Source organism: Dermatophagoides pteronyssinus, unplaced genomic scaffold (genome assembly GCF_027571235.1).
Source record: "Dermatophagoides pteronyssinus isolate colony J.1.1.1.1 unplaced genomic scaffold, Derpt_VIB-CSIC_2022.12 sq0007, whole genome shotgun sequence".
NCBI classification, from domain to species: Eukaryota; Metazoa; Arthropoda; class Arachnida; order Sarcoptiformes; family Pyroglyphidae; genus Dermatophagoides; species Dermatophagoides pteronyssinus.
The window spans coordinates 1273809-1290111 of record NW_027461531.1 but is presented as its reverse complement, the minus strand read 5'-3'; the positions used below and the strand labels follow the sequence as shown (position 1 = coordinate 1290111).

At 26.9% G+C, this 16303-nt stretch overlaps 3 protein-coding genes across 3 annotated transcripts; 2 read left to right on the top strand and 1 right to left on the bottom strand.

Moving 5' to 3' along the window:
* The first annotated feature begins 2082 nt into the window (after positions 1-2082).
* Positions 2083-13357, top strand: MESR3 (misexpression suppressor of ras 3). The gene is made up of 3 exons (XM_027342971.2): positions 2083-2973; positions 11009-12908; positions 12969-13357. The coding sequence occupies exon 2, from the start codon at positions 11049-11051 to the stop codon at positions 12204-12206; it is 1158 nt and encodes a 385-aa protein (XP_027198772.2). The 5' UTR covers positions 2083-2973; positions 11009-11048; the 3' UTR covers positions 12207-12908; positions 12969-13357.
* LOC113793008 (uncharacterized) lies at positions 6081-6904 on the bottom strand. The gene has a single exon (XM_027342972.2). The coding sequence runs from the start codon at positions 6786-6788 to the stop codon at positions 6195-6197; it is 594 nt and encodes a 197-aa protein (XP_027198773.2). The 5' UTR covers positions 6789-6904; the 3' UTR covers positions 6081-6194.
* A 45-nt stretch (positions 13358-13402) lies between the features above and the next one.
* Positions 13403-16246, top strand: LOC113793019 (85/88 kDa calcium-independent phospholipase A2-like). The gene is made up of 2 exons (XM_075820618.1): positions 13403-15823; positions 15912-16246. The coding sequence occupies exons 1-2, from the start codon at positions 13428-13430 to the stop codon at positions 16168-16170; spliced, it is 2655 nt and encodes an 884-aa protein (XP_075676733.1). The 5' UTR covers positions 13403-13427; the 3' UTR covers positions 16171-16246.
* Positions 16247-16303: the final 57 nt, after the last annotated feature.

Sequence of the window (16303 nt, the reverse complement as noted above, 5' to 3'; positions counted from 1 at the left end):
AAACAACATTTTATACAATTAATATACACTTGTTGTATATAAGTGTATCAAGCAATTATCAAATGTATGAAAAACATTATACATTGGATAAAAATCATCATCAAAAAAAACTATATTGAAAAACAGGAATCAAAAATCTCACATTTGATTGGGTCATCATCCTTAACATTTTGATTATGATGCGGATAACGATAATTCAATAATCTAATCAATAATCATCAATATATCTTTATCATTGCTAATACCTGTCAGGATTCGATTCCATTTTCATTGACATCATTTATTTATCTACTTTTTTCAATACTAGCATTCCATATCACACACATACACAGATACAAACATAATGCAAACACGCATATTATCAATCAGAAATTGAGATGTTTTTTTTCAAAAATCATAAAATTATAAACATTATCGTGATCTAAATGAAATTTCATTTATTTATACAGTTAATGAAACATTTCACATACTTTTGGATTTTTATTTTTTGTGGAGATGCAATGATTGCATTTTTTTCATTTTGTTGAAATAAAAATATTGTTTTTCATGTTTTTATAAACAGGAAATTACAAGATCATATGGAAACAATGATCGATAATAAAATACATGAAAAAAAAATCTTCATTTCATTTCATCATCATTATAATTATTATTTTTTATTAACAAAATGGCATTGAAGTTAAATTAAATGATGATGATCAACAATATGATCAACTGATTTTCTACAAAAGAATGTATCGTATAGTTTTGCTCACTTTGTGTGGTATAAATTGGATTTTTCCTCGCCCTCCATGTTGTTTTCCGAATGAATTGTCATGTTTGTTATGAGACTTTCCCAAAATTCATTCATTCATTCAATCTAAAAAAACTAGATAGTAACAACGACAACAACAACGGCAACAACTTGTTGGACATTCAAGAAGTGACTATTTTTTTTTCTTCTCAATTTACCACCAACGACCATTATCATCATCATTGTGATGATCTCCATCGTTGTTATGGACAAAACCTGTTTTGATTTTTTTTTACTCTTTCATTTTATTTTTGTTTCTCGTTTTTTTTTCTCTTTCTCTTATTCGGCCGTTTATTCTAATTCATTCGTTTGTTCGATGTTCATCATATTGTCATGTAATCAAAACATCAATGTTTTTTTTTTTCATTCATTATTTTTCATTTTCAACAAATCATTAGCCAATGTTATGAACATCGAATCATTCAAATGTTCAGTTTAATCAACTGTTATTGTTTTTTGAAAAAAAATATATAAATCGGGTGTGTGTTTTGCTTTGTTCAACTATTGATTAATGTGTAGTGAAAAATTTTCAAAATTTATCTAGCAATTTTAAATTTTGAAAGTTTGTGTGTGTGTGGTATTCGTAATCCGGAATCAATGGAAACCAATTCGTCAACCATAAACATAGTTCGGTAAAATGTCTTTTTTTTATCACCATCCGTTTTGATGAAATAATCGTATATGAATGTGTATTTGCGTAGGTAAAAATAATAAATAATAACAACAACAAAATCAATCAATGTGGTCGCGTTGGTGATAATCATCAAGCGATAGATAAAATATTATTGATAGCGAATCAACGCAACAAAATAACTAAATAATTTTATCATAGATTGATAAATTCTTGACTTTTTTTTATACAATTTTGTTTTGATTATTGCCGTCTATTTGTGTTGTTAATATAAAATAAAAATAAAAATATTAACTTTTGATCACTTCAATAGAATCATTTCGAACCAGTCAATTGGTTGGTCGTGCCAAACAAAATACATCAATAAAATTATGTAAATAATGATTTATCACATTCATCAATTTATCATGACAACTACATGATCCATCAATTTTGTGCAATAGAATGAAAACAAGAAAATATCGGATGTGCAATATCTATTTTTGTTGTTATTGTTGTTGTTATTGAACAAAACTTGAATTGAATCAAACATTTAACAAGTTTTTTTTCGGTGTTAATTTTTTTTCGTGTACCGGTTGAATTGACGTTTATTATCAAGAAATTTCTTCTTTTGAACATCTTCATCTTGTTTGATGTTTGTGAAGGTAATTTTTTCACCTTTTTGTTTTGTAAAATAGCGAATGAGGAAAATACAACAACAAACTAACAATCCAATCAATCATCGATCTCTTTTTCCAATCTGTTCAATAATTAGTTTTCACACAAAGATGACAATCGACAACAATTTATTTTTTCAAATATCAATGGCAACAAGTTATACAGCAAATATTGTCTCTTTTTCAAAGTAAAAGTATTCATTGTCGATAATATTTCTCATCCGTTGATCATATCATCATTGTCCGTTTATCGCTTCAATAAGTTAGACATCATTCTCACAATCCAAATAAATAAATAAAAATTGTTGATATCAACCTTCGAATGATATTATTTTTTTTTTTGTTACCGTAAAATTTTTCGCTTCACTGAATAATAATTTTCGGAAATATTTTGCCTTCTTCTTCCTATATGATCATCCCAATTGCTTTGCTATTGTGAATTGAAACAACTTATTACAATTTGTTTAAATATTTAATAATATTGTTTCGTGATTGTCTCATCATTGTCGTTGTTATTTTTCTATATGACAATTTTCAATGTATATCATTATTATTAGTGATATAATCAAACAAAGTTGATGAGATGAAGTGTTTTAGTTTTTTTTCAAAAAAAAGTGTCCAAGTACAATAATATCATTAAGATTTTTTTCCCATTTTTTTTGATTGTCAAATCCAATTGAGTTTTCTTCAATTTTCCTCTATGTTTTAAAGAAAACGACCATAATAATAATAAAAATTTTCTTTCTTTCATTTTTTGATACAAATTAATTATTTATAACATCATCGACCACACAATCTCGGCAACGACACATAAAACGAAACGATAGAATTTCCTGCCATCATTATCAAGTGTCGAAAAAAAAGAATAATCTTTTGTGCTTTAAAAAAAATTGGTAAGTTTTTTTGGGTTATTTTAGTTTATATCGTATTTTTGTACACACTCTTTATCTCAAGTGACCTATCCATCACGATTTTTATTTGATGATTCACCAATTCATATAAACATTAATAAGGTTAATGTACTTCATTTCAAAACTTGTTTCGAAATGCCAATTTATATCGAATTTCTCCGTTATTATTATTATTATTGGTATTATTTATCGATCATCATCAATATCAATGATGATTTTTTTTCCGTATCGAATAGATTTTATTTCATTTTGTTTCTATTAGATTTCAAATTTCTTTTTTTGTTGAATAATAAGAAATGATTCATCTCATTTATTCATTTTTTTTAATAATTATAATTACATATACAGTATACGGCCTCATTTAGTCCAAACAAAACATTAACAACCAATCTATTTTAACCATTTGAAAAAACTAACTTGTGTTGAGGAAAAAAAATAAAGAGAAAACATTTAACGGTCATTTTGCTACTGTATCATTATCAACATCATCATCATCATCATCATCATTATCATGGGTATATTATTTATCCACGAAGATGACATTATATTTTTAGAGCATTCTAATATTTCATATCATTTCGAATCATAACGGTACATCATTTTCTTATACCGTATTATGTAACAATAAAAAATTGGTTATGACATACATTTGTAAAAAATCATGTGACAATCAATCCAAATTATTGTTTTTTTTTGTCCCTAAATATATTATATAACTATTCATTCATATCTAATCGGTCAAATGTTAATTGACACAATAGAAAAACGAAATTTTCTTCACAAAAAGACAACAATATTTAAATTAAGATATTTAGAAGAAAAAAAAACGATTGTTAAATGGAAATATATGCCATTTGAACAATGATAAAACTAAAAGTAAAAAAAATTTCATTTTAAAAAAATTAATTCATTGAATGAATGAATGATTTTGATGATAATTAGGACAAGTAAGTGCACACAATCGATGATTAATTGATTATGAACATTTTTTTTTAAAAATCAAAGACAATGGTAAATATAAATGATTATCATCAACCCGATGAATGTATATATCAATTGTTGAATGAATCCAATTGAATAATTATTTGATGATGAAAAAAAAAGAATGTTTAAAAAATTTATTTCAACCAAATAGGTCGACGTTTTTTTCCATGTGAACACAATTTACAATTATCATTTCATTTCATAGACCAAGCCTTTTGAATGATCATCATTCGAAAAAAATTTAAGGAAAGTAATTTCAATTTTATCTGAATCATCAAATTTGAAACATCTCATTTTTCATTGAAAAGATGAAAAGAAATCTTAAACATCAAAATCCATCAATAAAACGAAAGGAAAAAAAAATTAAAAAATCTAATAGACAAAATGGTTTTGGCAAAAATATTCGTTGGCCTTTTCATTCATCATGTTGTTCATCTTTTACGTTTTGCGGTTTTTTTTTGCATGCATAGTATTCAAAATTCGTTTTATTTATTTATTTCGGTCACAATGAAAACTCAAGCATGAAATGATCAACAACAAAAGAATACATTGTGACAATGGGAGCGACCATTTGAAACCTTCACCTTTTTTTTCTTTCTACTGATTATTCAATAGGGGAAAAATTATTTATTTCAATGTCATATTCGGTTTTCTTTTCATTTCAATCACGCAACAAACAAACAATGATAGCCTGAATTCAATATATTTTTTTACTTTTAATAGCTAAATTATTAATCTCATAGGATAAATGATAATGCTGCATTTAGTTCCATTTTTATTTTGAATACAAATGGAACTAAATGCAGCATAAAACTTGTCAACTTTGATCCATTTCTTGTTGTTGTTATTATAAATAGATTTGAAAAAAATGTCTATTATCAATAAAACGATGATTTAGCTGATTTTGATTATTGAATTTTTCAATTAATCAAAAGAAAAACATTTAATGAATGAATGAACGGAAAAAGTTAATTCAATTAGAAAATATAGCCAATCCATTTGGCCATAATCATCGACAAATTCGAATGAAATACAAACATTTATGATGAACAAAAAAAATGATTTTCAAATGATAAATGTATAATTTTTGCTGAATAAAAATAAATAAATAATATTCTTCTGCAAAAAAAATATACTTAGAAATGCTAAAACATTTGAAAATGCAATGGAAAAATTCATCATCATCATCATCATTCATTCATTCATTCATGAAATGTTGACATAAAAAAATTGCAATAGAAAAAAAGTTATGATTTAGGATTTTGATATAACTTCAAATGAAAATTCTACATGTTGGCATATTTTTGTCATTTTATTCTACTTGATCGTATGTTGGTTTGGATATTCTAATATCGCTAGATAGGCCAGATAATATCGGTGTGTGTAAACAAATATCATTGCATTTGACACACACACACACACACTTCATTTCTTCAAGTAACAAATATCAAGATATAAATAATGAAAAATTATTAATTATAATATAATACGGATGTTTAATGATAGAGATTTTTATTTTGATATGTGAAATATTAGAAAAGAATTACAATTATTATTATTGTGAAGTAAGATACTGTTGTTATCAAACAAATATATCATCATATACATAAACAAACCGCAAATGATTTTTATTTTATCTTATAATGTTGAGTAAACATTCAAATATTCGTCATAATCTATGATTCGTGAAGAAAATTATACTTTTTTTTCAACAAAATTTAATCATATTGTATCAAGTCACGAGAGATCATTAAATAGATATTTAGTACTTAAAATCAAGAACGATCATCGATTTAAATCTATTTATTTAGCTCTTTTTTATCTTATCTTGTAGCAAAAAAAAAAAATCCAACTCATGATTTTGATCTATTTGATTACACTTTTGAAAAAAATTCTACAGCAAAAAATAAATGTTTAACATTTAAGAAAGAGAAAATTAATTATGATTTGAACCAAAAACAAATGAAAAATTTTCAAAAAAATTCATCCAAATCGATTAAATTATGCACGCGCACGTTTGCAAACAATAACTTTTCACGAAAAATTGAGTTTGGAAATCAAATTCCTGATAACAATTCGTTACCAGATAATAAAACAAATCAAAATTTTTTTGCATCAAAAAAAATAATAATTAATTTTTATACATGAAATTCAGTTTTAATCAATAAAAATTTTCCCTTCTCTATTTGCGTTTTCTCTTCATTTCATTTGCAACAATTTCAATTGGGTTGTTTAGTTGGCGGTGCTTGTTTAGTTGGCGGTGCTTGTTTTTCTTTAGGTTGAGAAACAACACCAGCGGAACTAGCAACCTGAGACACTTGAGTTTGTACTTGTTTGACAACATGTCCGGCTTCATTTGCCAATGTTCCTGCACCTGAAACAATTACTTTTTGTGCACGATTAATGCCTGATTTAATTGAATCTGGTGTATTCTGTGAAACAGTCGTCATTAATTGTCCACCTTGTTGTGCAGCAGCCGAAGCCGCCGTTTTCATTGATGTTTGTAATGTACGCAATGATTGTTTCAATTCTGGTCGACGATGTTTACCGAAAATTATCCATAATAAACATAATAAGCCCATAATATCCAACAATAATATCATTTGCATTTTAAAAGTTGATAAACAAGTTTCATTTGGATTATCGCTTGTAATACTGCCAACATTATCAACTCCCATTTTTATGCTGTCTGATTTCATTGTGACAGATGATGGCATCAAAAACATCATCATCATCATTAGTATTAAGGAATTAATATTCCAACAATGAATGAAAAATTTTGGCCGACGATAATTGGAACTTTTTGCTATCATTTTTTTATTGTTTTTGAAATGATTCTTGTTTAAAATGAATGAAACAAAAAGAGTCGAAATAAAACCAGAATTGATTAACGAGCCAAAATAAAAAATAAAAAAAAATTATAATTTTTTGAAAATTTCGATCCAAATTATTTATAGGATTTCTTGTATTCGAATTTCGAACATTTTTCATTTTATTTTGTTTGTTTGTTTATTTACAAAATATTAAACAAAATTCCATACACTAACGAATAGCCAAACAAGGAATTTTTCTTCAGCCAATTACGAAACGAGTAATCTTATTGAATCAACAAATAAAAAAAACAAAAATAGAAAACAAACAAACAAACAAAATGAACAAGCAATGTTCCAATTATTCGTATGAAATATTTTATAAAGTTTATATCGTTAAAAAAAACAAAATTTAATTGGAATAAATATAACTAGTTTTTGTCTGGAAATGATTACTTGATGTGTATGTTAAATTTTTAGCTGTGTAATGAAAAAAGTACAGAATGAAAATAGTCCAAGATGTGATCCACTATAATGATGATCAAAAGAATTTTTATTTAAAAAAAAATCCAAAAGAAATCTTTAAGTTTTTCCAAGAATTCCAACATAAAACATTCTCATGTTTTTATTTATGCGGAACCAAATAACTTTATCGTATCAAATAAACCATTGAATTGCTCCAATATTTTAAGATGATGTTCAGATTCTCATTCTGAAAAGGGAATTCAATGAAAAAAAAATTGAAAAATAAAAAAATTTATGCAGTAAGGAAACATTCATTTTCATGAATAAATAAAGTTTGTTTCTCTCACACACTTTGTTGATTGATGATTATAAACATCCTTGAATAAGGATAATAATGATAATGATGATAAAGTTCATAAAGAGTTATTTCGGAAAAAAAAACAATAAGAAAACTTCATCATCAACAACAATTGACCAAAACAAAAACATACACGTAGGTGAATTTATTAACATACTGCTACTGCTACTGCTACTATCACTAGTATTAGTGATTAAAGAATTGGTCACAAAACTTGTAAATATATACAAATAAAAATAAAAATGTTCAAGCGAAACGAAAGTAAATAAATGAACAATTCATCTTTATTTTTTTTTCATCGATGAACAAAATGAATTAGCCATGAGGGACAGATACAAACACACTCACAAAATCCCATTACAATGAATAGCGATAGATAAAATAAATGTTGATGGAGAATGAGTGATAAAGAAGGAAAGAGAAAAAAGAAAATTGCAAGACGAATTGATGATGTTAGCTGAATGGATCATAAATCAAATTGTTTACAATGATAATGAATTTTTCTCAGTTAGAATCGGAAACAACATTATGAAGATGATCATTTATAATGATAATGATGATGAAAATGTTTTGATGGTCATGAGTTTTGAGATGATTATTTTATTTCAAAATAAATATATCTTTATGAGAAAAATTGTACCTGAAAATATTTTCAGTGGGCATTTTTTGAGCTGTTGGGTTATCCAAGTGTTTGTGCGTAGGTGTTATTTTGAATTAACATTATCAAAAATTATTATTGAAAAACTAAATTCAAAATGAAAGAAAAAGTGAAATTGCAATTTATAAACTTAATTGAATCAAGAAAAAAATGACAAAAGACTGTTTGTTCAATGGGAGAAAAACTAACTATATTCGAAAATTCAATTATTTAACGAATCGAACGAGAAAAAAAACAAACAAAAAAATCAATGTGAAAATTTACACTATAAATTTATCATCAGTTTGTTTGAAAATAGAATGAATTCTAGAAAAATTCATCAACTATATTCAATGATGATCATCAAACAAACTTGAAGAAAAATTAACATTATGTGAAATTCAAACAAACAAAGAAAAAAATTGAATAATTCATTCGATTCGCCTGTCAAAAGTTCAACAATGAATTTTCATTAGAATTGTAACCAAATGAAAAAAATCCTCTTTTTTCCAACCATTCATTGTTTGTAGTATGACGTCTACATTGATAACATCAAAACATCATCGTTTGCTAGATCGTGTCGAACAAATCTTTTCATGATTCAAATGATCTCGACAAAATAAAAATCTTAATCGAATTTCATTCCATATAAAAATTGTGAGAAAAAAAATCCTACAAACATTTTGTCTGGAAAAAAATAATTTCATACGTATTATCATTTCTCGCACAATGATCATCATCGACATTGTATAATCACACGCAATGTATACATTGTCGAATCATAAAATATCAATCAATGCAAACAATAGAATTATTTTATCCTGATGATCATGATGATGATAAACAACGGAACCATACTTTAAAAAACCAGCATACTTTAAAATCTTTTTTTCCGGGTAAAAATCTTGCCAGATTTTTCCTCTCACATATGATAATCATAGATTTTCATTGTTTCATCATGAATTTTTATTAAAAATATTTGAATATTTGAATTCAAAGTTTTCATCATTTTAATTAGTTTTTTTTTGTTTCGTAAAAAAAGTTTCAGGCAATAAAAGACAAAAACAATACGTATGTTTTTCCAAAAAAATAGATGATTTTGAAGAAAATCAAATCAAATCTTGATCATAATATATAAAGCCAGAAGCAAACAACAACAACAACAAAATCCATTTTTTCATTATGACGCCTAGAGTTTGTTGGCTTCAATCTCCTTTTTTTGAAAAAAAAATTTCAATTACAGTGGCTATGATTTTCAGTTTCATTTTCATTTGTTCATTAGTGAATGAAATGTGCACGTTATAATTAATTCACAAAAACAATATAATATTATTCGATAGAATACGAAATCAAGATCCAAAAAAAAAAATGAAATGTAAAAACAAAAACAAAAACATAGCAAAGGATTTTTTCAAATAATTGTTATAGCAATGAGAAATAAATAAGATGTACAAGGTCAGATAATAACGAAAAAAAAGAAAGAATTCTTAGAAACACAAAATTGTTCAAATTATCATGATTTATAAAATGATTGTTTCGATGATAATAATAATCGTAAAATTATACAAGATTTTGATCAAACTCTTAATTCATTATCATAATTAATATACAAAATACTGATAATTAAAAATCAATAGATTAAACTAATCGATTATATTTATACGGAAATTGGTTAAAAATTGATTTTTGTTTTGTTTTTTTTCTGCGTACGTTCATTCATTACTGCTAACGCCTTCATCAAATTCTCATATGATCATCTTATTAGAATCCAGTAGTATTCGTCCGTTACGAAATGTCGATTAAATTGTAATTTTGGACCCAATATAAATATCAAATATAATTGCAACAAAAAAAAACAATTGTAATAGAGTATATCGATGCGTTGGAGTATGTGATGGCAACAAGAAAACATCAACAAACAAAAACCGTAAACAAAACCATATTAATTCCAACTCGTGATATCATCATCATAACACACACACATCAAAATTTAGATGTAGGCGTCATTGATAGATTTTTATACCTTTTTATTAAGATTACAATGAAATTAAAAAGTCTATGAATACTATTACTATTATGGCGTAATACAAATCATTTCATTAGTTTAAAATACTGAAAATGTTTTTTTTTTTAATTTGTATTTGTCAACAACAGTAAGAATAACACACAAAACAAGTTAATTTTTTTTGTTGGTTGCGTATTGATTTAATTGCATATTGAATTACACAAACATACACAATACAAAATGAAATTGACACATGTATAGAAATTGTGTCAATAATTCGAAATCTAGATGATCTTATTCACTAGAATTTCCTTAAAAAAAACACTGAATTCATTTATAGAAAATAGACTAAATATATACATTCAGTGTGGGTGTTTTAGTTTTTTTTGAAACAAAACAAAAATTTTGGATTTATTTTTGGCTATGCTTGTTAGTGTATATATGTGAAATAGATTAAACATTTGGGAATTCCAGGATTTTTGTCTTTTTTTAATTTCAATTTTGGTATTCATTTTTTTAAATCTCTCTTTTTCTCCCCTTCTCTCATTCATTCAATCATTCGGGATCTAAAATATATTCATTCATTCAATCATTATAAGAGAGAATTGAATAGGAAAAAAAACAATAATAAGTTTTCAAAAATGTCAACAAACAAAAAAATTTTATAAAGAAAAATTATTCATTTGAGAATAACGATTAATTTTTTTTAATTAAAACTTTTAAATTAATTTTACTATTTTTAATTATTTATATCATAGGGGCTCCACACGTTAATTGTTTGTTTTTCAAATATTTGCCATGATGGCCTATCGTGGTAGAACATTACCACCGGCACCGCCACCACCATTTTCGAAAATATCATCAAATCGTTATTCACAATATCATTCAACAACTGATTCATCTTTAGGCAATAATCTTCAAGATCATCATCATAATTCCATTCGTTCTCGATCAATTTCAAATATATCTCGAATATCGAATTCTAATCGTTCAACAGAATCTGTACCATCGAGAAGTAGTAGTATTTCAAATTCCAGTGCCAACATGGATAATGATTCATTTACACCACATTCATTATCACCAACTAGTCGTTTGTTAGATGAATTTGAAACCAGTAAAATTGAAATGTTTTATCGTTCACATCGTACATTCGTTTATGTTGGCCAATGTTTAGTAACATTATTGTTTACTGAAACTGAACTAGTCGATGGTGGCCGTCAATCAAGGCCTAAAAGTAAAAATTGGAAACAAATATGTCATGGTGTACCTGTATTGTTATTTAATCGAGGTGATACACGATCACGTGATAAAAGACAGATTCAAATTTGTATCGCTGAACATGGTACCGGTTTTCAATTATGGACCGATATTATTGATAATCTTTCAAATTATCATGCATTAAAACCAACATTCCATACAATGTATTTATCAATGGATCATCGAAAAATGGCCGGTTTTCAATTTGAAAATCAATTCGCAGCATTAGAATTTTTTCGTCAAATTGAAATTGTCACTGATAATCCATTGAACATATCGTTGACCGGACCAAAGGCTGCAAAAAAATCTGGTGAAAAATTTCGAATATTTCGAAAACAACGATCAAAAAGTGTTGGAAGATCAAGCGATATTCATAAAGCTCCCTCGAATGAATCATCTCCATTTTATGATTTACCTGATCATAGCAGGAATAATAATCATCATAAAAATAAACGATTGCCAGGAAAAATGGATATATCGGCACCTTGTCTATTTCAACATGTGACTAGCGTTAATCTACATAATTTCAATCAATTTGATTCGACCACACCAGGCCATAATAATAATTCAGATGATACAATACAATCATCATCACAATCAGATTTTGAAAATTGTTCACGAATTCGTTCAGATTATTCAACACCATTCCAATATCGTCATAATCATCGATCAACGACGTCTTCTTCGACTAGTGCCTAGAAAGACTAAAATTAAATGATGACCAGGAAGAAAACAAAATCATTCATGACCATTCTGTGCCAAACAATTTTTCCCGTATCGACATATCAAAGGCAAAACCAATTACAAAAACAACAATATCTTTTTACTGTTAAAAATTAAATTGTTAAACTTTAAATTTTTTCTCTGTTTTCAATTGTAAAAAAAAATTAATCTTAATTTTCAAGATTTGTCACTATTACATAAGGATTTTATATATGAATGATGATAAATTGAAGAAATTTTAAAATAAATAAATAAAAGTTGGAAATTATTATGTCATAGGCCACAGGCAATAAATTGATCAATCAATCATGATTATGAATAATAGCTGTTATTTTTAGCCGTTTTTTTTCTTCGTTAAAATATGAAACAAAGGAAAAGCATTTCAACATTTTCTTTGTTAACCTAATTAGAATTTTCTTTTCTTCATCCCAATAAAATTGAATTTGATCAATTATGAAAATAGAGAAAATAATTGAATAAAATGAAAGCCATGTTTGAATGGAACGTGGATTTTGATCAAAAAAATGTTTGTATGGTCAATCATTATTATTGTCATAACGATACTAATATCGTTATCATTTCAAATTTCATCGCCATTGTCTAAAAATGATAATTTAAATAATCAAAATAATTTATCTGAATTAAAAATTCAAAAATGTTTTAATCAAGGATTATTTGGTAAGTGTATAAAAAACGTGTGCATTGTGCAATTTTATTCAAATCTATTTTTAATAATAGCATTCTTCATAATTGGAAACGTTATATCATTGATGTTAATTTTTTATGTAATTTATGATTGTATTCCTACTATTCGACAATCACTAAATGATCGTCAACTAAACCCGAAAACGTTAACGTCAACAATAAGTAGTAGTTTGTCAAAATCAATCAGTATACTGCCAAAAGATTCAACAATCATCTCAAACCAAATGAATTCATCATACAATAATCAACGAATATCGACCATCTATCAGCAAAGTCATGAAAATCCTGTTAAATTTCTTAGTCGTATACCTTCGATTGCAACACCACAAGAATTGAAAAGTAAACAACAATCATTGGCAACGTAAAATTTAGACAAATTCTAAAAAATAAAAACACAATTAATAAAAATATTAAATTAGAAATTATTTGCTGTAAAATTTTTATATAAAAATCTATGTTATTTTGTATGAAAACATTCGATCATTGACGATAATGTCAAATGTTTTGAACAATATTAAAAACGGTATTGGTAGCTATTTATCACCTTTATCACAACAATCATCATCAGTACAGCCAACCAGAATGACAACTTCAAATTTAAACAATAATAATAATAATAAAGATTCGAGAATTAATAAATATTCAAGTATTTCTTATGGAGAAATTGAAGTAATTGATTCGGATAATCATGAACAATTGATGCAAAAAAATCGATTATTATTGAAAAATAATCAATATGTGTGGCTTTATGAACATCAATCGCCATCAATGAACAATAGTTATGAAATTATTTATAGAATAAATAATCAGTCATTTCTAGTATTTCATAGTATGATAAAGAATGATTCAATTGAATATTTTGAACATCTAAGCTCAGTATTGAATAATCTATCTGAATATATAACAAAATCAACAAAAGTTGAAACATTCAAAAATCTTAAAACAATAATGGATATTCTATGCATCAATCCGAATTGGAATTCGACACATATAGCTGCCCGGCTTGGATTCATACAATTTTTCAACAATAAAAGAGATATCGCTGTGGCGGAAATTAATTCACAAATAAAACCAGATGAAATGACACCTTTACATTTGGCAATTATCCATAATCATAAGGCTATAATCGAAATTATGTTGCTCGATTTATACCCAAATCTAAATCTATTGGATTCCAAACAATATTCAATATTACATTATGCTGCACTTTCTCAACTCGATATATTTCGTCTGATTCTTAGCCAATCAAACATGTTGGATAGAATTTTATGGCAAAATCATCAAGGATCGACAGCATTGCATTTGGCTTGTTTTGCACGTAATTATTCGATTGTCTTTGAATTTTTAAAATTTGGACTAACAGTTCAAATGTTAACATTAAATCCACCAAAAAATCGATTAAAAACACGAAAGAACAAACAGAACATCAAACATAGGGGTAAAATCGTTCGATTCACTGATCAAGATCTTGGTGATATTGATTGTCAGGATATTGAAATGGTTGGCAGTCCGTTACATTGGGTAAAACATAGGCGATTAATGGAAAAATTGATCAATGTTTATAAATTTGAATTAAATATTCGAAATCTTAATGGTGAAACACCTTTACACGTTATGGTCAAACGTAATCGAATTCGATGTGTGATCACACTATTATGTTCGGGAGCAAAAGTTGATGCAAAAAATAAATTTGGTAATACTCCATTACATCGAGCAATCAAAGCGGATGAAATAACATTGTCACAGGCATTGATTGTATTTGATGCCAATATTAATGCTATTAATAATCGAAAAGAATCGATAAGACATTTGGCTGCTTTGGCCAGTTCACGAGAGCAGACATTTTTTTCACAGCACATTCTTTATCTAGTATCATCATTGGGTGCACAAAGATGTCCAGAAAATATGATAAATTGTAATTCAGGCTGTAGTCATGATGGAAATTTTGAAGGACGTTGGAATTTCGCTCTAACTGAACTAACTAATCATTATGAAACAATTTTTAATAATTTAAAAAATTCCAACTTGTTTGATGAAGTAATGGAAAAGGATGATGAGGGAAAAATTGATGAAAAATGTGTTAATATGTTGTGTCTAGATGGCGGTGGTATTCGTGGTTTAATAATAGTGCAAGTTATGCTTGAATTTCAAAAACGCCTTGAACGGCCATTCCTTGATTATTTTCAATGGATTATTGGCACAAGCACTGGTTCATTGGTTGCTGCTTATTTGGTCAGTGGAAAATCATTGAAAGAAATTCGTAATATTTATTTTCAATTCAAGGACAAAGTATTTGTTGGTGATCGTCCTTATGATGCAGGAGCATTAGAATGTTTAATCAAAGAATTTTTGGGTCCCGATCTTACAATGAGAGATTTGAAAACCAAATTTGGAAAAAATGTCATCATACCAGCTGTCCTTTATGATCGAGTACCAATGAAATTGCATTTATTTCGTAGTTATCCCTCACATTTGGAACTATTAAAGAAGCTTGATTATGATCAAGGATTTGCTCGACATCCTAACCAAGATCAATTAGTGTGGAAAGCATGCCGTGCTTCAGGTGCTGCTCCAACATATTTCAATTCATTCGGGCCATTTATCGATGGTGGAATAATTTCCAACAATCCTACTATCGATGCACTGACCGAATTTGAATTCAATAATAATGCCTTGAATCATATTGGGCGTCATGAGGAATGTGAAAAACTTCGTTTTGTATTGTCATTAGGCACGGGTCGTCAACAAACCGAGCCTTGTAAACCGATTGACATTTCCAAAATTTCATTGAATCTAATGGAATTGAATACTCAGATTCGCTATATTTATCAAATGACCAATCTTCTTTTATATGAACTTTGTAATACTGATAATCATATTGTAAAAAGGTAAGTTAATAATTAATAATCATCATTACTTTCATTGTTTATTGATAAAAAATTTCACACTTTTTTTCCACACACACCAACCTAAAAGGGCGGAAGCTTTTTGTTCAGCAGCCAATATACTTTACTTTCGCATCAATCCACAATTCAACAAATTAATCGAATTGGATGAAACATTGGATTTCAAGATTATTAATCTACTTTGGGAAACTAAACGATTTATGTATCTAAAACGTGACGAAGTAGAAAAATTAGTGAAATATTTAGAAAAATTTGCCAAATTTCCAAAAAAAGATCATCGACAAAACGAAACCGAAAACAAATCAATTGTTAATCCCAAAAAAAATTAATAATTGTTCATAAAGAATTTCTAAGAATTCAAAATTTTCATTGTTAATATAATTAAGAAAATATGCTATAACTAAATTTTGTCCAAAATTAAATTTCAATTAGAAAATAAACTTAAATAAAAATCTTTTAAAT

What these genes read in the sequence shown, in the direction of transcription:
- LOC113793008 (XM_027342972.2), bottom strand. Translation starts at nt 6,788, where the DNA reads ATGATAGCAAAAAGTTCCAATTATCGTCGGCCAAAATTTTTCATTCAT.
- MESR3 (XM_027342971.2), top strand. Translation starts at nt 11,049, where the DNA reads ATGATGGCCTATCGTGGTAGAACATTACCACCGGCACCGCCACCACCA.
- LOC113793019 (XM_075820618.1), top strand. Translation starts at nt 13,428, where the DNA reads ATGTCAAATGTTTTGAACAATATTAAAAACGGTATTGGTAGCTATTTA. An exon ending in GATAATCATATTGTAAAAAG is followed by an intron (nt 15,824 to 15,911) that starts GTAAGTTAATAA and finishes CCAACCTAAAAG; the next exon opens with GGCGGAAGCTTTTTGTTCAG.